Here is a 23,267-nt window from a genome sequence, read left to right as displayed (position 1 = left end):
TCTTTATCTTAAGAAAGTGTTTCACATTAACTAGTGTAAAACTCTCTTTCTGCCATATTAAGCTAGTCAATAAGTAACTAGACCGAGCCAAGGGCAGAGGGCTCAACAGGGTTGTGCACGACAACCAAGACACAAGTTGTGTATATACTTTTGAACACACAAGAGCGTTTAGAACATATTGAGCAAACAGATGGCCAGAGGAGAAGCGGATTATGTCGCAAGCGCAGATTGAGGAGTCTCTCTTGACATTTTGACAATTTTCTGGACACAGTTTCTTCTCTTAGTACGAAGATCCAACATGCCTCCATATTAACCACACCGACGTCACTGACCTTTATTCTCCTGAGCCATTCGCAGAGCTTGTAAGGACATCTGTGGGCTGATCTCCAGCTGGCACACCAGCACTTTTGCATGGATGACGGCAGGAAGAGCATTCTGCAGTTCTTCAATGGTCAGCAACATGTTGGCACCAGCCACGATCACAATGGCATTCTCACCTGCCAGCAGACACCAAGAGCACATTTTACACATTTTACCCAATGTCTAATTTTCCACCATACGCAAATCATTTAACAATATTTAGATTTTTTTCTTTTCGGCATTTCCACTGAGGTTTCCATTTATGTGAAACTGGAAATGTATATGAGAATCAAGCTACCAATGAAAGCCACAACCAAATCATTTTAATGCTATTGTCTTCAGACTGGAACACAATTCATGTGTTATTTTTTTCTTCAGATTTGGTGAAGATGAAAAACTATGTCTTGTAATAACCATTGGATAATTTTTGTAATTAACAAGATAATTACAAAAGAAAAAAGTGGTTCATGACAAAAATGGATTTATAAGGTGGATTTGGGGGTCTCGTCATTTATTGTAAGATGTTTTTGTGTAGTAGTTGGACATGATATGAATCGTTATCACTGTGTGACAAATTACTAAAAGGGACAGGATTACATTCAGATATCTACTTAAAGCAGGTACTACCTGTGTCTTCAACGACAACCCATTTGATTATTTTTTGACTCAACTATAAATAAATGGCCTGAAAGAATCTTGATGTCATTATGAGGATGTGGACATGTCAGAATGTGTTTTCCTCACTATTTTAAATGCAGTTCCAAGATGTTCCAGCAAGTCAAGAACATTTTATATCGGCAGATTGTATCTGGTACAGAAATTGCTCTCCAGGAGAAAGCCTTAGTTTGGAGCAGATTGTGGATACATAGCAGGGTTTGGTGGATTTCTATGTGTGAGTGTGTGCACATCTGTCATTACAGTCACTTAGCAAGTAGCGAGTCAGTGGTAAGACTAAATGCATTGGAATAAATATTTCGCCGACAACATACATGAGCTCTTGGTTGCGGGTGCACAAAACCATTTGTACAATTTAACTTTCAGGGTCTCAGAGGTAATAGCACTGACCTGCATCATTGACAATGATGGAAGCAACTCCTGTGGCGGCGTCAGAGGTCTGCCCGACAAAATCTGAGTCATGGAGGAAAGGTAAAAGGTACAAGAAATCAACCGTCATGTGACTAACAAAGATAACTGCATTGCTTTTCTTTCATGTAGCTTAGCTGAAAAAATCTGACCAACTTTCACCCACCTTTGAGAAACAACATGACTAACAATTGCAACTAATTACTTTGGCTATGATGAGACAAGCTATAGACGCCTATGGTCTCACACTGCAGGTGTGCAGAGCACAAGTTTTGAAAAGTAAATTCATTCTTCACACAATACAACAATAGAAACAACAACAAAGCAAAAACTAGCAAATCTTTCTAGTAGATCCTACGCCTTGAGTAACTCAAAGAACTGATACAGACAACAAAAGAATTTGCTCTGAATGTGAACTTTTTGCCTTGAAATGTAGCAATGGAAACCAATTTGGTATATCGTACACACACACACACACACACATGCACACACACGCATGCAACACACACATACACACACAAACACACACACACAAAATCCTTTGCCCTACCTGTGTGCACACTGTTGTTCTTGAAATTCTGGATATAATTGTCTCCAAATAAGTCTTTACCAACCTAAAAAAGATTGAAGGCAAAACGATAACAACAAAGAAAGTCTCAAGCGGGGTCAGACTTGGTTAGCGGCAACTTTTGAAAAGTAGTATGCTCAAACCTCAGTTGGGTTGGATTTTTGTGTGCCCTGCCAGCGTACTGGCATGGTGCCGCCGCCGAAAATGTGTAGAAACGAACACACAAAGTCAACAAACGCACACACTCTAACACACGAACAGCTGCGCCAAGCCTTCAAGACAAGATAACCCCGCCTTTACGCCTCTTCATGCCCATCTCGCCTTCGGTTTCCTTCCTCTCCTTCCCCTCGTCTCCTGGTCCGCACTGGGATGTCCACATCTGTAGTTACTTTTGCTTGTGGAAGGGGTCCCCACCTTGCCCCAAGGCACCTACATCGAACCCACGCTTTCAAATAAATGTGCCAAAACATGGGCACTTCTAATTGGCTGTGATAGTGGGTTAGGTTGGTATTGGCTGCTTGGCCCCAATCTCTTTGAAGAGTGGCCTTTCGTCTTGGATGTTTTTGACAAGCCCGGGTGTCTATTTTTGGGTTCTCCCCATGCCCAGAGAGATCCTACCGCACTGGGTTGTTATCGATCGGGCCTCTTTGTTCTGATAGAGGTGGAGCTTCAGTGCTTTAGTGCTCAGGTTGAAAGGTCACACTGAAACTACTGATTGGAGACTCAGGGTTGCATGATTTGGGAATTGGCTTGTTTGAAGGCGTGCAAGCGTGGGTGGTCTTATGCATATCGGATGGTACTGATCAAGTCAAAATGTGAGTTGATCTGGTGAAACTCAACTTTAAGATTTTTGGGAGTTGATAACTAGTTGGTAGACCATTGTAACTGATGGTTGCCAATGGCTGGAAGCAAAGGACATGTAGTTATTTTTGTTACCGTCCTTATTAAGAAGGATACAAACAGCACATCAATAGTGCACTATTGCTAACTTGATTCTGCCAACATACCTTGCAGACCATAGCAGTTTTGGCACCCAGTTTTGCAGCTTGTATGCACTGGTTGGCACCTTTCCCTCCAAATCCAATAAAGAACTTGTGACCATGGAGGGTTTCTCCAGCTTTGGGTAGCCTTGGTGCCTGGCTGAAAAGAGAAAAAGAGTAATGATCAATCAACCAATGAATGAATGAATGAATGAATGAATCAATCAATCAATCAGTCAATCAATCAATACCATACACATAATAAAATACAAAATAATTGTATGCATAAAACGTTGTGCTTGCTTCACTTTTCACGTTTACCATAAGAACCACTTCACACTACAGGTTAAGAATAAAAAAGAAATTCCTATTAAACTTTGAAAAGTGTTTTTACTTTGCCTCGTGAGTGTGCTACATTGACACCAAGGAGTGAGGCGAGATGTCGAAATGTGAAAGCAAGCCTTCAGGGCCAAAACTTTCCCTTGTAAAGTTATTTATTTCCTGGAAACTGAAAACGCACTAAAAGCAGTTTTCTATGGTGTCTGATAAGGATTATATCATTTGGTTGCATAAAAGTTTTTCAAAGTTCAACAAATCCAAACTTGACTTTAGAGATCATAGTAAACTTTTTTTCTTTCAATCTTTCACCCCATTTTCCACACTTAAAAACAAAACATTAATAAAAAAACACTGTTGTCTTATCAATTTCAAAAGACATTTGACTTTTCGTCAGATAAGCCCAAGCAAGTCTACAAATTCATAAATGATGCAACAGGCAGAACTCACAGATGTCTCAACTTGATACGGGTGGCATCAGTAATGCCTGACTCAACAGGGTTGGGAGAAGACACACCCACCCCTCGAGGCTGACATGCCACAGGTGGGTGCCCTCAGGGGGAGCTGCCTGTTGGCTAAGGCTTTTAGAGTGGTGATGACTAACATAGGGGATTGAAAACAGACAACCTTATACTATACGTCAGAATGCTGTGGTCTGGCCCCAGACCAGAGCTGCCCGCTGCCAAATGCTAGGAGAATGATGGAGAAATGTTGTCATAAACTTGTTTTCCACAAATCCTCCTGATATCTCGTGATATATTTGTGTTTCTGGAAGGTGTGCTGCAGTGAGTTCACTCTATCCCAGGATTTCCAGTCAATGAGACGCTGGTTGCAAACACCACAAGCTGTTGTAAATGCTGTTTTTGCACGGGTGTGTTAAATAGTAAAATGCTTAAAGCTATAACAAGATGTATTGTCAGCAAGGCTGCAATGTGGTGGGAAGCAATGAAACGAAGACCTCCTCCAGAGGCACATTACCTATTCTACTTGGTACAGCTGTCTTGTTGATTTGTCACTGCTTTTTGTCTCTCGGTGGTCAGTAGTGCTTGCACAGACTCCAGTCATGTATATATAAATACTAACAAGCTTGTTTTGGAGGTAGAAAATCTGCATTGTACATCAATATGGTAGTAGGCTAGATGGGATAAAAACCAACACTTATGTTACCCCAGCAACACATGCAAGTGGCAACCCAACTTTAAAACTATAGTATCCACAAGGAAGAAAACAAAAGTAAATACTATTATCATATCTGATTAACCACCTTCCCCCATTAGCCAGTTAGCTTAGCTAAGTACAAACACTGGACACAAAGTGAAAGCATGAGTCTAGCCTTGAGCAAGAGGGAAAATATACCAGTATACCAACCCATTGACGATATTTTCTTAAGTCCATAACCATGAGGTTACAAAGCAAGACAAACAGACATATAATACATAACTGACCATAAAATCCATCACCTTCAGTTTTCTGTTCAAATAAAACAAAACATGTATACAGTTTAAAATAACAAGCACAGCTCTCTTCAAACAACTTTGAAACTTAACAGCTATCACAATCTGCACATCCTGTTTGTTAAAACAGAAATTTAAAAGATATCCTCCATTTAAGATAAACTAATTGTTGCCATATCTTAAGACCACAGAATTCACATCGAGTGGGCGGAGCTACTGGGTTTAATGCTGCATTTTTTCCAATGGCCAGTAAGAGGAAATTCCACTGTCTTTACAAGGGAGTCAGATTGAAAGTACGTCCGTCCATTCAATTTCTTGTAGACGAGACAATCATCTTGTCTGCAGCCACTTATCTGCCATCTAGATCACATGTGCTTCCGGAGTGTAGCGAGAAGGGGGCAGGGGTAGCATCCCGGATGAGAGGGAAGCTCATTGTAGATCGTTATGAGAAAATATTCCAAATTTTTACTTGATTTAATACATAGGAAATCCCTTTCCTGATAACTGTAAGGTTTCAGCTTTGAGTTTACGCTCTTCTTCATACCTTAAACTGTGCACTTTTTTACATGATGTCCCATATATAGTTCAATAGAGGATAGAGTGAAGTATTTTCCATGGCCTCTCACTGACAGCATACCATTAGGGTTCCAAGTTAGATCTAATCATGAAAGAGGCCTAGTAATGCATGCTCTCATCCAAGATACTAATGGTTTATTCCATTTCTTCTCTTTGTCTTGTACCTTTCCCTTCAGGGTAGCCCATGTAGCTGTCTCATAATAAGGAGTTTTATCAGGTGTGGAGGATAAAGGAATTCCAATGTAAGACCCTTAATCTGTGTTCTTCATATACAGGTCACTCACTTTCTTATCTTGTAAAATTCCCAGGAATATTAGCTTCAGTGTGTTGTATTTGATCTTAGCCTTGACATTCTTGTACCATTTATTGAAACACTCATAAAACCTGTGATAGTCTGAGACAGGCTTATATACGCCACGTAACATTTGGCCAACAACCACCTGAAAGCTGATAACTGACAGGTAAGATAAACAGATTTTCAAATTCTTAGATAAATCCACCCAGGCTGCTTCATGCCAAGAGACACACTTGTCCATTGTTGTCTGTGTTGAGTTCACCAAAAAACACCACCTATGTTCTAAAGTTCAACGTCATTGCATTTTCTCCCATGAAACCAAAACGCCAAAGCAGGTGTTCACTGATGTGAATTGTTTGCTTTAAGGCCGACTCTCATTTCCCTCTCCTCCATCTCTATTGCAGTCATTCCTCAGCCGTTGGTGAGCAACAGGGGGAAGTAGACATGGACAAAAACAAACTGAACTGCTGGTTTTTGTGTTTGAACAAGAGCATGTCTTTCCAGTTCCCTACACAACTTCCGATGAGCGCATAAGTACAAAATAAAATAAAGCCCCAGCTTGGATTAATCAAAATGTCATAAGAATACTGAACGAGAAATATGGGCCCTAAATGATTGCTTTATTAGCAGAGTTCAGTCCACATTTCATGTGATAACCTTCAGCTCATGTGCATTAAACATGTGCACCACTGTGTACAAGCTTGTTCAATGTTTCAAATCCACAAAGGTCTTTTGAGGTGGAAATCAAGTAAATAAGGATGAGATGAACAGGTTGTGCACAGACAGCATACCTGCTTTTTTGAAATAGAAGGTGGGTGTTTATTTTTATGCAGTCCAACCATTCGTCGGAGCCGTGGTCAGAGACGGAGTATCAGCTGATGCAATGAGCCACGTTTCAACCGGCTGAGTGTGTGAAGATAACATCTGTTTTATATTTCACAAAATGTTGCCACCTTTATCTCTCATTTAACAAATATAAAACAGCAACTTGGATAATTCATAAACAATAATATTCTATACTTTATGAAAAGTAAGTTGCTTCCTTTTAATTGTAAGGAACCTTTTCTCACATGTCTGAACCACAAGGGTTAAAATCTGTGACAGAACAAGACACATGATTAGATAATAATAATAATAATAATAATAATAATAATAATAATAATAATAATAATAATGATATTTTTTTTCTTTTGTAATTTTAATATTGAATAGCTTTAAATGTTCAAGCATCTAAAAATATTTCAAATAATTGAGTCTAATAAGAGAAAGAAACATGAAAGCTACAGAAATCACTGAAATTTGAAGTGAGTGGTATGATAGTGTAGCTACAGGGCCTCATTCTTTCAGTTATGAGGATTATGAAGCAAAAGAATGTTGGAAAAACTTGTTTTCTATGCCTCAAAATATCGGCAAATTGTAAAAAATGCCCGGGGAGAGTAGAGATATATTTTATATGTCTTTGTTTTATCCAAAATTCAAAGAAAGTCAGTTTTTTGAATTAAAAAACAAAACAAAAACAAAACAAGAACAAAAAGACAATGTTGACATTTCAGAAACTGCTGTAAATATTTGGGATTTGTTTTACCCCTGCAAAATATTCAAATTTGATCATGATCAAAACAGACGCAGCTCGCTCATTGTTCCCACGCTTCACACCTGGAGCCCATATTTGGGACTGACTCTCATTTAAACATGAAATAAAAGTCTGTTGACTTTGCTGTGACAGAAGAAATCATGCGGTCCAGTGTGGTTCTGCTCTAAAAAATTTTGGGGAACTCGAGTTTCACTGGGCAGATGAAGTCATGTTTGTTCACTCAGTGAGACACTGGCAGTAGGGGGCACTGTATGGCTTCCACAGTGGATTAAAACCCACAGTGGCGCCACTCCTCTTCTATTAGCAACAACACATGGAAATGACAATCTCTTCCTGTATCCATCTATGTATATCACACTCAACAACAAAAATAAACATGTATGACGCCAAAATAGACAAGAAAACATATGTAAAAAGCTAATCTTATTATTTTCGTATCAATTTTGATCAGCGTTTACCTTATAATTACATAATTTTACATCTAATGGAAGGTATAGTTTTCAGTCCCTTAAATGAAGATTATATTTTTACAATTTCTTCCGGGATTAATAAAGTATCTATATATCTATCTATTGACATGATTTGAGGTTCAGATTGATTTTTTCAAGAAAGCACGTAGAAATTTGTCACTTTTACTTGAGTAAAAAGTTCTGGCTTTCATCAGTCTTTCTTAATAAAAGTAACTGTACCATTCTGTGTATTTGTGCTGCAGTACAGGAGTGTGAGAACACATGTGAGTCTTGGCTGTCTTTCGGTTAATTGTGCCGCCACCCAAACACTGGCTTTTCAAGACAACTGGATTTCTAACTTCAAAGTCATGCATATCACTTTGAAGGGCTGCAATGTATTCCAACTACCCTCCCCTATCCACATTCTGACCTCTATCCAAAAAGCCACAACATCTCTCTCTCTCTCATGCACACATACACACACACGCACACATACACACACACACACACACACAGTACAAAAACAGGCTGTTTCCCGTTAGCTTATAAAGATCATAATTAACAAGTCTTTCCCTTCAAAGTCACCGTTTGAATTGCTAATGACCAACAAAATAAATAGTCCATCCCATCCAAAAAACCCACATATGTTTGTGAGGATTGGGTACGTGAGTGACAACTAAGACATGACAAGCTGCCTTGGACTCTAGAACGCCTAAAAACTTTCTCCCACTAGCACAGACTGTTGTTGTTTATACAGAGATCGGTTTGCTGGCAGCCAGGAGACAGTCATTATTCCCAGGGTTTCACATAAAAATTTAATACAGGCTTGTTTGACAAAACGGTCTCACAACAAATAACGCTCTTCTTTGCACAGACAACAGGAGATTTAGTTGACTGGAGCTCATGAAGACTTGACGTTACGCTTTGCTGACTTGGTGTATCTTCTTTGAGATTGTGTCATCCTTCACAAAGGTTATGGCAAATGTGACAAATTGTTTTCAAGTTACCCACTGTGTTGGTGTCGATGACTCATGATTTATGGGAATAGATCCTACTTGGCGCAACAATTGTCCAACACGTATGAGAATGATGCAATGCTGACATTTTAGTAAGCAGTAATTAAACCAAATCATCTTCTCGCTTTGAGTTAAGGTCATCTTGTTGCCAGTTTTACAGAACTAATAAAATAAATGAATATATAAACTCTTGGGTAACACTAGTCCCACTTGCACAAGGATTCAGTGCTGGTCTGGCACACCTTTATCCTGCACTAATATTCTGTTTGAATGCATTGAATGTGAAGCCTGTGAAGGTACTAACAGCACCAAAACGTGGATGGAATGTGTGTGAAATGGGATTAACGTGTTCAGATGTGCACCCAACCCCGGGGGATTTATCTATGTGGCTGAAACAGGAAGTCAGTTACTTGAAGAAACATTGATAATGATTAATGAGGAGATAATAAAATACAAAAGTTGTGGATTGGCTGCATGTGTTAACAATGCACATGCCGGGGTGGTATTGTGACTTCTTGGGTAGTTCCAGTTTGAGCAATCAAAAGGGGGTCACAAAGAAAAGATTCATTTTGGCTGTTATTCAAAACATGTTTGAAATAGGGTTCCATTTACGTTCCTGCACCTAAAAGCAACAGTCCCGTGATAGTTTGACCTTCATGACATGACTGTCTGACCATGGACACCTGCCCTTAGAATATCCCCATGATCTAATTCCACACACTGATAATTTCTTTCCATGGAACATGCCTAACACGTCCACATGAATTTATGATTATCCATTAAGTAGTTAATGATTTACTGACACAAACAGTCCAAAAAGTTCTAATGTACTGTGCTGAAGAAATTAAAATAATCCCCGACCCATCCCTTTTCTGGATCCACTCCAAAACTCAGTATCGCAAACCCAACCCTCCCACCAAGTTCCATGGAAATCTGGGGGGGGGGTTGTGTTTGTGTAATCTTGCTAACTGAAAAAGAACCAGAGACAAAACAAGTGCCAGTGAAATCACTATCTCATCAGCAGAGGTAGCAATGCTGATAAGTGTGGAGTCATGGTTTCAAGTGTTACTGGAGATAACGATTGTTTTTTTACACCACTGTTATGCTCCATGCTATTAAACGCAGATATTACACTACTTTAAATGTGTGGAATTGAAAGATCATGTCTTATCCTGGCAGAGAAGACGTCTCCCTATTCAAACTACAGTCTCCTCACGATTATACCCTATTGACATAAAAGCTATTAAATCAAACACCTTGAGTCCAAAGGTGTTCTCTATCACCTCCAAAATGTTTTCTTTTAGGATGAGCGTGGCATCTATCATCTATGTTTAGAGCACTTCCTCTGTTCCGGTTTTGACTAGACTGTGCAGTATATTATGGGTCAAAACACCCATCAGCCCACATGCCATATTTTCCACAAGCTTGCATGCCAATAAAAAAACCTGGAGGAAAATTACTGTTGTATTGGTTAAAAATAGTAGGAAAGGAACATGTTATAAGAAAAAGCAGTTCCAGATATTTGACAAACTGTTGTCTAGTAACAGATATCCCTGTCATTCCTGTGTGAGACAAGGCTTTAGTTCGATTAAAAACAAAGCATCAAAATATATTCCTGACTTTTCGAGTAATTTTGTTAACTGATGCACAAACCCACTCTGAGGGTCCTGTGTACCTCAATGCTAGTTAACCTGTGTACGAGAGTTTGACTGTTCCCGGTGACATTTGTATTGCAATATATTTCACATCTACCAAGACAAGTGTACAAGAGCCTAATGGGCTGGGTGTAATGCAACGAGAGTAGTATCAATTACAATAAAGCTGAGGATATGGCAAAAATAAACATACTAAGAGATTGTGTTGTGAAATTACTCTCACTGCCCGAATGGGGAGGCACTGGTTTTGTATTTCAGGTTTAAACCAATCATCTGATTATATTTTCTGAAACATCAAAAAAATCATAGAAAAGCAACACTACAGCAGAACAGCATTGTGCTTTGGTGGACAGTGGCTGTGCACACAAAAGGAAAATTGTTTCCGTTCCTGACCCTTTCACTGATTGCGCAGCAGGAGATACGTAGGAGCAAACACCAGGTATGGTGTGTTGGAGCAAAATGCTGGTTTGCAGTGATAGAAACTCCTGAATTGGGATTTTACATTTTGGACTGTTTTTCATCTGAAGGAATTTTAGCGCAGCAGAGCCGTGAAAGTAGTGAGTATTTCACAGGAACTCTTTGTAGGACATTTGTGTAAACAAATACTAATATTTATTTGTACAAACCATACACATTCTGCTATTTTAATTCCTTTAATAATATTGGGACCCACTTAACCGCCCATAATAGAAACCAATGGCTAAAAAATCCTAAAATAAATTGAAAAACGGGTTATAATCATATTAATAACTTTCAAAACCTTGTCAAGATCATAGTATATACAGGGGTTTCTACATTTTTATTGGGTATTTACAAACCTTTTACATGGATGTTTAAAAAAACATATACAGCATATGTGGATGTATACCTATCTATATCTATCTACATATCGACAGACATACCACATCTACCTGTTCAGAATATTTTAATGGATTCTGACCCACATGTTGAGAAATTTGTCTTCAACATCAAATGACTTAGAAACATGTTCAGCCAAGGTCATGAAAATTTCCCCAATGTGACACTTCCTGTTGGGTCCACCTGAGGAAGCAGAAGAGTTTCCTGATCCAAGATTTAGTGAGAGATTTTATACTGCTGGCATTTATCAGGAAGAGCCGAGTACTAACATACAGAAGGCAAACCCAAGCAATACTAAAATGTACTCACCTCACCAAATCAGTCATACAGGACCCAACCACCATCACATCAAACGCCTCTTCAGTCATCATCTGATTAAGACACGTTTGTGTTATTTTACCACCAATGCCACTTATGAACAGGAAAAGTCTGAAACATTACAAAGTTGACTAATGTTCCAATAAGTTTGGAGATTCTTAAATTTCATAACATCTGTTCGGCCTCCTCAGCAAAGTGTTGTTCACAAATGAGGACAGAACATAAAACCAAGCGGACACCTTGGGGGCATATCAGGCAAATTATGTAAACTACTTTCCTGACAGCCTCCAAACAAAAATCACTTGATATTATTTATCTCCCACATTAGCATGAGCTTGACTGAAACAAGGGAGAATGGAAATCTAGAGCATTCATCACAGGATGAGCTGGGCAGGTTCCAATCTCATTGCAGGAGGTGGGGGTGGGGTGGTGGAGATATTTCAATGTTACAACACATTAATGCACTGCAGCCCAGTAAAGAATATAATTAATTTAATCCTCAGCTTGTATCAGAGCTGATGCTAGTGTGTTAATCTCTTCAAATCTGTGCCTTTGCAGGGGAAGACTTGGAAAGCCTGGCCGCTGGCTGCTGCATGGCTCAGTTCTCTCTCCCACCTCATGCAGTATTATTGTCTTTTCTAGACAGGCATGAAAAAGCTAGCCCTGAACCCCTTCACATCTCCGCAGTGGGAGGATATCAATAGAATATGCATTGTTTGACCACTTACAACAAAAATGAATCTTTTAAGGTTCTCCCTCTTTTGGTAAATTTGAGGGCTTTACTGAAGTGGCAAACTGATCTGAACATATGCTAAACTATTGCACATTGTGTAGCTTCACAAGAGGGTTCATTCAAATGACTGAAATAAACAAAAAGCAAACAAACAGTGGTCATCTAAGTTGACATAGATGACCCCAGATAGACAGATTCCTCCTGCTACTATGAAAAATATGGCTGAGATCATGTAGATTCTGATTCATTCAAATGGGTTTCATGGATTTGTGATAGGTAAAAAAGTTAAAAGCCTGGAAGATATTCTCCAATAGTGCTGGTTTCAGTGACAGTTGCCTTGGCAGAGGTTTGGTCTCTCTTTACACCGTTCAGTCTGGTAGTGCATACTGAATACATTTATTTAGCTTTGAAACATCCCACGAAGAACATTAGTCATGAATCAGTGTCATCGCTCCCGTGAAAAGGCACCGTTGTCTTTGCTGTACCTGCTGATGTCATTTCTATACCTTTTGTCTTATTGTTCTTTGACATCCTCAAGTTTTAATTGTTCCATTGGTGCAAACAAACACTTTTTATGTGTCACACAACCTACACAAAACAGTATACACAATATACAGATTAAATACATAATGTACGGTCGCTTCGACGCTCCACAAACTCCAGAAAAAATATTGTACAGTAAATGACAGACGAAATTTGTCTGCACAAATGTATACACTGTATAAAGTGGGTTCAGACGTGTAAAAAATCGACTCGATAATCACCTTAAAACGAACTTTGTTCTCCCAGAGAATAAAACCCCAAAAGCTAGTGAAGTGACCGTCAAAGTGCAGCGTGACAGCTTCCTTATGTTGCAGCTATTGCCTGGTCGATTGTGTTACATCATAAAATATACTTATATTGAAAAATAGTGTATGTTGCTTCTTATTATTTATTACAACAAATTATCTTTAATAATCCTTTTACACGGAATATTTTTTCTCTTGTGAATTAAAACCGTCTCACTTTAGAGACAGGCATTTCTGTAGACAGCTATTTCAAGGGCTTCGTAAAGGACCCAAAGAGTAGTTACCGGAAGTTCTGAGAGAATGGAGTAAACATTGATTAAATGATTTGATTTTCCAGCTTTCAGGTACTCTTAGCTTATTCTGTATATTGAATACTAATACGAAATAAGTGTAACTTATTAATACGTTTAATTTCAAATCACAATCGTTCAAATCGTCGGAAAATTAACCATTTTGTAGTAAATTAACAAAAAGGCTAAACGTTAAGTAGCATACGAGTACTGTTAATGTTATATCCTAAACAAAGCATCATTTATCCCGAACAATTTACCAGTAAGCTCAGACGAAGGTGTTCGACATCAGCTGTGTCCTGTAAGCTGTGTCCTTCAGTCTGCAGGGTGGGGAGAGGAAAACGATGCTAGTCTGCCATCCCCGTGACACCTGTTGTCCCTTAATGTATTATAATAGTGTAACATCCAGCAATATTGTGTCCAGCAAATGTCCTTTGCCAGATTATTTGTTAGAAAACAGTCTCTATGAAGTATTGCCTTATAAAAAAATTTAACACCGGGCCATTAATATGAAGGAGCAAGAATTTTTATTTTACAAAGTAATTTTCTGATTGTTCTATCTTCAGACTCCTCAGAGCACTTAAAATGAACAACATGTCTCCTGAAGTTGCACTGCACCGGATCTCACCTGAGTTGCGTCCTCTGCTGAGCAGCGTTGTGCGAAACGGCCGAGTAGGACTGGACTCATCAAACTGTCTCCGAGTCACAGACCTCAAAACAGGGTGAGGAGTGGTTCTGAATCTTCTATCCTTTGTCTCATTAACAATACAGTTACGCTGCTCTCAGATGTTGTCGAGAATATTGGTAGAAATAATGCCAACATGCATGTTCTTAATTGCTTAATATTTTACAGAAATATGCACAGCACTCGCATAGCTATACATTGATAATGAGTCACCATTAGGTGACCAGTCAGAACCTCAGGGGAGTCTGTTGTGTTGTCTCCTTTAATGAAGATTTTTAGAATCACTTCCTCCATCAAGAAGGTTATGTTTTGGACAGCTTTGTCTTTTGTGTTTTTTTGTTGTTGTGGTTTTTTTCCATAAGATTCCACAATAGCATCGCCATGAGAGCGACTCCATATCAAAGTTTGATTTCACACCAAGTACATTCCCATAGCTGGTAATACAGAACTAAATTAAATACAGGACTGTGGGATGATAAATAATTAAATAGTTTAATATGAATTTGCAAACAAGATCAAACTGTTGAGTTTGCTGTCTAATTTGATTGTTAAACAGTATTCAGATAGACAATAAAGAAAACCACTGTTGATGTAATATTGTTTTTCTTGAGTGACTTGAATAAAACTATTTACAAATATGATTTCAAAGTCAAGGTTTAGGTTTCCATGGTTAAAGAGTCAAAAATACATGGGAGTAATGCTTCTACAAGCAATGAAATATGGAAACTTTGTGGTTTCTGACAGCTGTCTACTTAATATAGTATTCTTGATTCATGAATGGAGGCTCCTAGATAATATTTCTGATTATTGTTATTATTTTTACACAGATTCCAACAGGTATGGTCATATATGTTTTCTATTTTGGTATGGTTGTAACATTCCAAATATATAGAAAACATAAAGGAAATTACAACAGATGCTTGCAGTGTCTTATTTCTATAAATTTATGTCGCTAATTAGGATTTCCAATTTGCTAAATATGAACTGTTTTGGAAGTCAGTCATGGCCATTGAGAACCTGGTATCATTTTGTATCAGGCAGCAGAAATGAGACTAAATGTTTGAAGGGGGAGATAGACTTTTGCGAGGCATACTAAAGTCTGAATGATTATAACATTTCACACATTTCCACTTGGAACTTTTAACTTAATTATTAACTCACACTAATATGATCGTCATCAGTTACCTTCAGAATGACAGAGGGAAAACAGGCCTAACCCAAATCCTTTTAAAATGTCAGCCATGACAGCTTGACAGGTTTGTCAAAGTGAGGCATGTTAACAAGTTTGGGTTAAAACATTAAGCCATCAAGTACCTCCACTTTGTTCCTAACTAATGTGAATCAAAAATCATAGGGGGTGGGAGGAGGGGTATGGTTCAGAACAGCCGTCTGACATTTGAGCAGAAAGCTGCAGGATTTTTTTTAGGCTGAATGAGCAGCTCCAGCTTCAAGGCCTATTTCAGCCTCGGCTTGTCAAGATGACTTTTAACTAGAACACATGATAGCATTTGTACAACACTGACAGTGAAATGTTTAGTGGCTGATGGATGAGACAAAGCCACATCAGTTGAAGCCGAAACATGGTGGATCTCATTTACTATACCTTGCTACTCCTTACTGTAAAATGTCTTGAGGCCAACAGTTTGTGTCTTTTCTCGTGAACCCTCATACTCAGATGTACATCATTGACCCCTGGTCCCTGCTGTGATCGCTTTAAACTCCACATCCCCTACGCTGGAGAAACCCTGAAATGTAAGTCAATTTGTCATGTTCACATGAACCACACCAGTCTGGCACTCACTGAACAAATAGCCACAGATACTGTATATACTGTATTGTTGAGCCACTGTTTTTGACTTTTGATATTTCGTGGAGAAAGAGCATATGCAAACATTTTTTTTCTTTTAATTTACAAAGCATTGGTAGATATTTATGTATAATTTGAGTTTATAAGAGTTCAGTTTAAATAGGATATGTCCTATTATATCAATATATTCTTATATTAAATAACTGCAAAGAAATTATGTAGCAACAAACATTAAACCCTGCTAAGTGTACATTTAAGGTTATTTTGATTTTAGTTTTTATCCATTTCTTTGTTTTTTGTTGGATACCCACTGTTTTTGGTTGAATTTATTCATTATCTTGAACAACTGGTCTGTACTTAAAGTGATGAATTAATTTTATTGTCGAGAGATGAACGTCTGTTGTTGTTCATGAAATAACAGATGGTTTCAGGCTGAGGTCACCAACACCAGTAGGTGCATGTATCAGTTCTTTCAGCACGGTGTTTGTAGAATATAACCAAATCATATGCACAGAGGCTGCTTGAAGCAGGGCGTATTTCATGATAAAGGTATGCACCCGCAAATATGGATTACAATTCCCCTGTAGAACACAGAAGAAGGAGAAAAAGATGAACACTTCACGCTGATTCCATGCTCATAACATCATTGTGCTTTACTCTTGTACAGCCACACAGAGTAGGCAGGAGAGCTCTGCACATGACTGAGGAGGATGTTTGAATGCACACTTGACGGTAATCCAAACTTACCTGCAGGTGTGCATTCATTTAGGTTAAGAACTTCTTATTAAATTATATATATATATATATATATATATATATATATATATATATATATATATACACACACACACACACACACACACACCCCGATACTCCAACAGTTTGTTCCCCAGTTGAGGAGGATAGAAAATAAAAACTGCTGTGGCTAGTTTGCTTTTTATTCAAAGAACACTTGATAAACTTGTTGTGTTTTCAAATGTGAAAATATCAGTGATCCTTATTTGCAGAGAGTTCGTAAAAGGATTGTCATTGCAAATGCGTGACTAACTCATGTCACCATTTGAAGGGTTAGTGCTGAATATGCAGTAAGACTAAGAAAGTAAAACCCCTAGAATTTTAAGCATGTTAATTATATGAATGTGTTCCTGAGGATAATGACAGTGACGGTGACAATGCCAACGCTCGGATATGATACCAGCAAACATGTTGTATTGGAAGAGTCTCAAAGGCAGCAAACAGATGTGTTAAATTGAGAACAAAATTGTGTTTTCTATCAAAAGTTGCAGAAGTGCATAATTATACAAGTAAAAGCATCAATTATTTCACATTACTCCATTAAATCAACTCTCCCAGCAGGCAACACAATAACTTCAAAGCTCCAGTTTGCGACATGAGCCAGATCTGTCATCTAGATTAGTGAAACAGGTTTGTGCAGTTGATGAGTGGCTGTGAAGCTGTTTGAAGGGATGCCTACTAATTTCACAGGGCTTCCAAAAAATAACTACCTTGTTGATGTGATGACCTAAGTAACGAATGACGGTCACGGTTGTCATGAATGTGTGTGTGTGTGTGTGTGTGTGCGTGTGTGTGTGTGTGTGTGTGTGTGTGTGTGTGTGTGTGAAGGTTTTTGTAGTTGCAAATGTGGTTCTACTAGGGAATGAACAGTTTCTGTGGGGATGTAGGATTTGCTTATTTTGCAAGATAATCTGAAAGAAAGTGTCCATACTGCTGTCACATACTAGAGCTCGACTCCAGAAATATATGCATCACTCATCGTAAAATCTGATTGGTTTTCTGCTAAAGGCACAACAGATGTGTTTAAAAGATCCCCGTCAAGAACTGACTTTATGGATTGTAGTCTCTTTATGTGAAGCCGTTCATTTAAACATTGTGTGATGCCAGGATTCAACTCCACAGCCAACAAGCTACTTTGGTACACAGATTTCTGTACCATTGCTCCCCAGCTACTGTAGATCGACGGGCTCTCAAGCAAGCCCACATAGGTGTTTAGATTTCCCAACCCATGCAATTCCTCTCCCAGAGGTGTTGTAGAAACTGGTTTAAGAGGTGGTTGATTAATTATGGACAACATTGGAAAGGCTTTATTTTTATCTTCAAGTAGTGAAAAAAAATACAAGCCTCCAAAGAGGATTCCCTGTGAAACTTGATTGGTTCCTTCCTCACCACATTCTCATCTCTCTGCCAAAGTGCGCGGGAAATCCATCAAGTCTAACCCTACTGACAAACAAACAAAAAAAAAAACAGTCAAAATATAGATGAGCATTTGTCTTGCTGCCTCTACATCCTCATGATTTCACTCCTGGATTCCACGTCGCAGTAACATTTACTTCACTGGCCTTCACTTCTACTGGACAGCATGCGTCATGCTTTTTTTTCTATTGGCCTTTTGTGCATGCGAGTTGTTTCAGGAGTGACACTGGAATCTGATAGCACCCTCATTTGCACATGAATACAGACATGTAAACTGACACAGAGAAACATCAGTCTATGAGCACTGCGGTAGCAGTGTTAATGGATTTTGTTGATGTGAATCTCTTTGTACTGTACCTTTTAATTTTCTGAATGCATGTTAGCTGCAAACCCCCCACTTCCATCCCCACCACCAGAAGTATCCCCCTACTGGCACAGTTTGGCCTGAGGAAGGTTTTTTTTGATGAAGGATGCAGGGCAGGGCTGCATGTTGGTGTCTGTCAGTCTGTGGACCTGCCCTCTGATAGCGTGCAGAAGAACAGCACACCATGTACAAACATAAAAGCTATTAATGCGAACCCAGCCCACATCCATTCCACCAACCTGGCAGGCTGAACAGCAATTTGTGGCCTTTGTTGGTGAACATGTCACATCCTGATGACCTCAATAAAATGTTCAGGGACATTCGGCAGTGGCTTTAGGGTTCTTCATTTTTCTCTCAGCAAAATTATATATCAGACCTCATGATGCAATTTGTGAACATTTCCACAACCCCACCCCCATCCCCACACCCCGAACCATACCGGTAAATGCCTGATGCTCTTCCAGCGGTTTGCCTTAGATACCCTGCACATCCTCTCTTCCCCTTGTTTGACTCGAGTGATAAAATGCTTCCATATGTGCATCTGTGTACGTTTTGTCACTTATTTGGCATTGAAACAGTCTTGGGGGAAAAAAGCAGAACAGTTGCTGCACACAAATAGAATTGTGTAATATCACTTTAGACCACTGTGAACCAGCAAAAATAATGTATTATGCTTTTATGGTATGATTTCTTTTGAGTTAAGAACATTTACAGTCTGAATTAAAGACATCTTTACTTGAATGCACTCAAATTCAGATTTCAAAGAACAAAACTAAACTTGATTGCGGGATAAGGCAGTTATGTTCACCAAACCTGTTTTGCATATCCTCTGGTTTCAGAGGCAGCTGCCTGAACAAGCCATTTCATGTCATATATTCAAACTGACTCAGTTTAGAAACTGTTCCCATTAAAGCTCCTATTGTTTTTGCCCTGTCAAAAAACTACTCTCCACATAATACAGTTCAGAAATGAGGCAAAATGGAGATTTTTTTTTTCTTTTAGGAACCTTAATTGCTCAGTTGGAGATAATAAATCGCTTGTTTTTGCAGAGAGAACAAATGCAAGAAAATGAGCTTTCATTTTATTAATTAAAGAAATACAAGCAGTTAAGTATTGTTAATTTACAGCATCCAGATTACGTTGTCAATCAGGTCAAAAGTTTTCCCTTTTTTTTTTCCAGGGGATATCATATTCAATGCACAGTATCCAGAACTACCACCAGATTTTATTTTTGGAGAAGATGCGGAGTTCCTCCCTGAACCTTCGGAGCTTCCAGTGAGTATCCAGACTTCTGCAAGGATCATTCATTTCAAATTATTCTAGAAGACATTAAAAGGCTAATTTATCATTTTCAAAACTGGTTTGATCTCACACAGAATATATACTTATACTTTATTTTTCCATCACACAGTCGAATAAATTCACCACATGATTTGTTGTTGTTATTGCTCAATTGGTGAAGCCACATCCTTCCAATCATTTGCCACACTGCCTGGTTTCTCCTGTGTGGTCCTAAATGCAAGACAGATGCGTCAAATTGCCAATCATAACTCCACTGATTCTGGTAGCCAGAGGGAGCTGAAGCTGTGCCTCATGCAGACTTGACTAGCTCTGCATCCGCCACGGGTGAGCAGCGTTAGGTGCTGCAGCTGGGAAAAAATGTAGCATTATATGTAAGCTGTATTTCCTCATGCTCGTAACTGTGTTTGGACTTACTTCCAATCTATGATGTCTCCGGAGTTATGATTCACAAGCCTAAACATGAAAGGGGCTGGACTAGTCTGTGAAAAAGGCGAACACTAACCTCCCCTTTAATAAAGACAGTTTAGAGTGTGTGCACTCAAACGACCGGCAAAATAACAGCAGCTTAAATTGACAGTGAAGATCAGTACAGATCTACAAGGGAATATATATTATTTAAACATGAACATCCTGTTGTACTATAGAAATATATTTTCACGGTTACCACTGAACTATCTAGACATCAAAGTGTGTGTCTAGTGTTAGAGCTGCTTTTAAGGCCTGATTTCATCAGCCTGTCTGGTTCAGATGGGTTGTGGTTTGCGTTAAGAGCTATTGGACCACAAAACAACATAACCATTGGTTCCAGATTTGCATGAGGGTCATTCCACCCAACTGGGGCTTGATGAATGTATTTTTATGAAAAATCATATTGTACAGTGTTTTATTAAATTCAGAAAACTTTCTGAAACTGTCTTTATATTTTAATTATACACTTTTAAATTTCAGTCGTTGTAATAGTCAGAGTTTTAGATCAATGCATATATGTAAATCGTTTTTAAAAAAATAATTTTTCAAAGATTTCTGTGTCCTTTAGGTTTCTTGGGGCTGCTGTTTAGTTCTATGTAATGTTGCTGTTGTTCTCTTAGATCTAGTTTAAATGACTTCTAGATCTTAGATGTAGAAGTTATATAATCATGCATGAAAAAAAATGCTGCTATCTTATAACTTCAACCCTATTTTTAAAACATTTAGACTGAATATTTGTAGATTACTAGATATAAAACTGCCTCTGTTTTATATTAAATGCATTGGTTTCTTCTGTTAGCTCAAAATTTAAACTGTCAACTATCAATTTTTCTCTCTGTGTGAGCCTGTTTTCCTTTGGGTTGAGAAATTTTGCAAAGTATTTAGCTTCTTTTCTCCATGCATTTGCTGTTTTTTTGTTTGTTTTTTTCAAACTACTACTCTTAAATGATCTCATCACCTCAAATGAACCTGAATATACAAATCTCTGTGTGAGGACAATCATAAAACAATTCAGTTTAATCTCTTTAACCTATACATACATGTGTTGCAATACATTTTGCAATCATCTGCCCAAACCTGTTTCAGGTGGGATGAGTCCAGGCTCGCTTTTTTTTTTTTTTTTGTTTCCCAAAGACTGCCTGTCCATGAGAGACCTACTGACACAGGACAGCCTACAGTTTGAGGAAACCATTTAAAACCTGTAATGTAATGACCACCCAATGGAAAGAAGGCTAATTGGGGATTACAGAAATAGAGAACATTGAAGTAAGTGTATATGAATATCCACCTATAAAATAAATCAGAAGAAAAATTATGTGATAAAGGGTTAGGGGTAGGGTTAGGGAATAATTTTGTATTTTTATTTTTCCAAGAAAACATTTATAGAGAAATAGTCTTATTTTTTCATCTGAAGCTAAATTCAGCAACATCTGACACTTTTTACATCTAATAGAGCTAAATTAATACAACACAGACTTAGATTTCAATTGCAAGGAGGTGAAAATTGTTGTTGAGGAGAAACTATGTATTGAATACATGGATAGTTTCGGAAATAAGTTGATTAAAAAGAAAACATTACAGTAATTTTAAACTGTGATGCACTTGACGCTTGTGTCCTTCATGATGATGTGTAATGTCTTACCTCCTGCCTCTCCACATTAAGGGCAACCAGGGTCATTTACTTTTACTGAACATTAGATGAAAATTGTAAGGTGGTGAATTGTTCAAGCTCACGAGGACACTTAGCAGGAACATCCCTTTAGGGCCAAACATTTTGTCCTCACCGAAAATGTTCCACCTCATCAAATAAACCTTGAACAATTCTGAGAAGGAAATAAATGTCTATCGTCTGCTCAGGAAAGACTAGGGAGATTATCTGCCTTGATGGAGATGAGCATTTTGTTGACTACTTCCTTGTTGTTGAGATACCAGCATACAGTTCTCCAGTGCTATTTTTGAAGCACCCTAGCATATAGAAGCTAAATTCCCCTGCTTGTGTCAGAGTCTGGGAGACGACAGGGGAGTATTGCTCACCGTCTCATAAATCCAGCTGTGCACATAAGGGGAAGTACCTCTACTGAGCCAGTTCTTGGCAGCCCAGCACTTGTTTGTTTTTCTCACTTATATCCTCCCTCTGTTTTTCCTTTTCATGCTTTTATAATCCTCTTTTGTCTGTCTGTCTGCCTGAGATCCTCCTCTCTCCTCACTCCCTTTTCCTGTACATTTTCAGTAAGTACAACCCCCTTGAACTTTTTTAAAAGTGGAATTCCCAGTTTTCCCTAGATTTCCACCTCTGTCCCCTGAGAAATATTAACCATAAGTTAACTTGGAAAGAATTCTCTCCAAAAAAGTGGAACTGGTGTCTGCAAAATGTTCTATAACACATAGTTAAACAGATTGGTGAGTTTGTGTTCATTGAAGAGAAATTACATATTTATGTATTCAATGGATAAAATCTCACCATTGACTCTTATGTTTCTAACCTTTGTTATCCAGTGTGGTAAACATTAAGCTAATTTTAGGTCCTCTGCCAGTGGCTTGTTGACTTCTTGATGTCTCAGCAACACATTGCTCTTGTTTACAGCTGGCCAAGGGTATCATTAGCTTCTCTGTTTAGCCTTGTGTTTTCCCTGCTGCCAGCCAGGCCCAGAGTAGCAAAGTTATCCATGTTTCTGGACGGGCATAGAGGAATGTTGCTGTTGTCAAAGGACAACACCTTTGTAAGATTTAATAGCAAGATATTATTCTTCAAAATCTCCATTCAGATAACAAAAAGCTCTCAACCTTTGTTAACAGAATAACACATGGAAGGTTTGTTTTGTTAGACATCCAAGACTTTAAAATGTTTTTTGTTACCTGCTTGATGTGTACCGCAAACCCTTTGTCAGTTTGTATGTTCCGCCAAGGATGGTTCATAAGCAGTAACATGGCTCCGTGTATAATTGCAATAATTAAAGTTCATGTGAGGTCTTGCAAGATACCAAGACATTAGCTTTGTCACAATTCCGGTACGGCATAATTTGAACACTGTCTCTTAGGACTGAATGTGTCACAACACGGCTGTCAATCAAACAAAA

The 23,267-nt window shown here is 38.4% G+C and overlaps 2 protein-coding genes across 4 annotated transcripts in view; one reads left to right on the top strand and one right to left on the bottom strand.

Moving 5' to 3' along the window:
* rbks (ribokinase) overlaps positions 1-13,108 on the bottom strand; it is a 34,440-nt gene extending 21,332 nt beyond the window's left edge. The window contains exons 1-6 of one of the 2 annotated variants that reach the window (XM_068338379.1): positions 13,040-13,108; positions 11,534-11,595; positions 3,019-3,151; positions 1,994-2,057; positions 1,426-1,488; positions 333-497 (exon numbers count right to left, since the gene is read on the bottom strand). In XM_068338379.1, coding sequence (XP_068194480.1) covers positions 333-497; positions 1,426-1,488; positions 1,994-2,057; positions 3,019-3,151; positions 11,534-11,595 — 487 coding nt within the window. In that variant the 5' untranslated portion in view covers positions 13,040-13,108. The other variant, XM_068338381.1, reaches the window with a different exon arrangement.
* Positions 10,732-23,267, top strand: part of babam2 (BRISC and BRCA1 A complex member 2) — an 85,189-nt gene continuing 72,653 nt past the window's right edge. The window contains exons 1-4 of one of the 2 annotated variants that reach the window (XM_068338378.1): positions 10,732-10,805; positions 13,920-14,075; positions 15,714-15,790; positions 19,601-19,695. In XM_068338378.1, coding sequence (XP_068194479.1) covers positions 13,939-14,075; positions 15,714-15,790; positions 19,601-19,695 — 309 coding nt within the window. In that variant the 5' untranslated portion in view covers positions 10,732-10,805; positions 13,920-13,938. Of the gene's footprint in view, positions 10,806-13,325; positions 13,408-13,919; positions 14,076-15,713; positions 15,791-19,600; positions 19,696-23,267 lie in introns of those variants that run through there. The other variant, XM_068338377.1, reaches the window with a different exon arrangement.

Source organism: Antennarius striatus, chromosome 17 (assembly GCF_040054535.1).
Source record: "Antennarius striatus isolate MH-2024 chromosome 17, ASM4005453v1, whole genome shotgun sequence".
Taxonomy (NCBI): Eukaryota; Metazoa; Chordata; class Actinopteri; order Lophiiformes; family Antennariidae; genus Antennarius; species Antennarius striatus.
The sequence above is the reverse complement of the archived record's forward strand: the minus strand, read 5'-3'. Positions and strand labels throughout refer to the sequence as shown.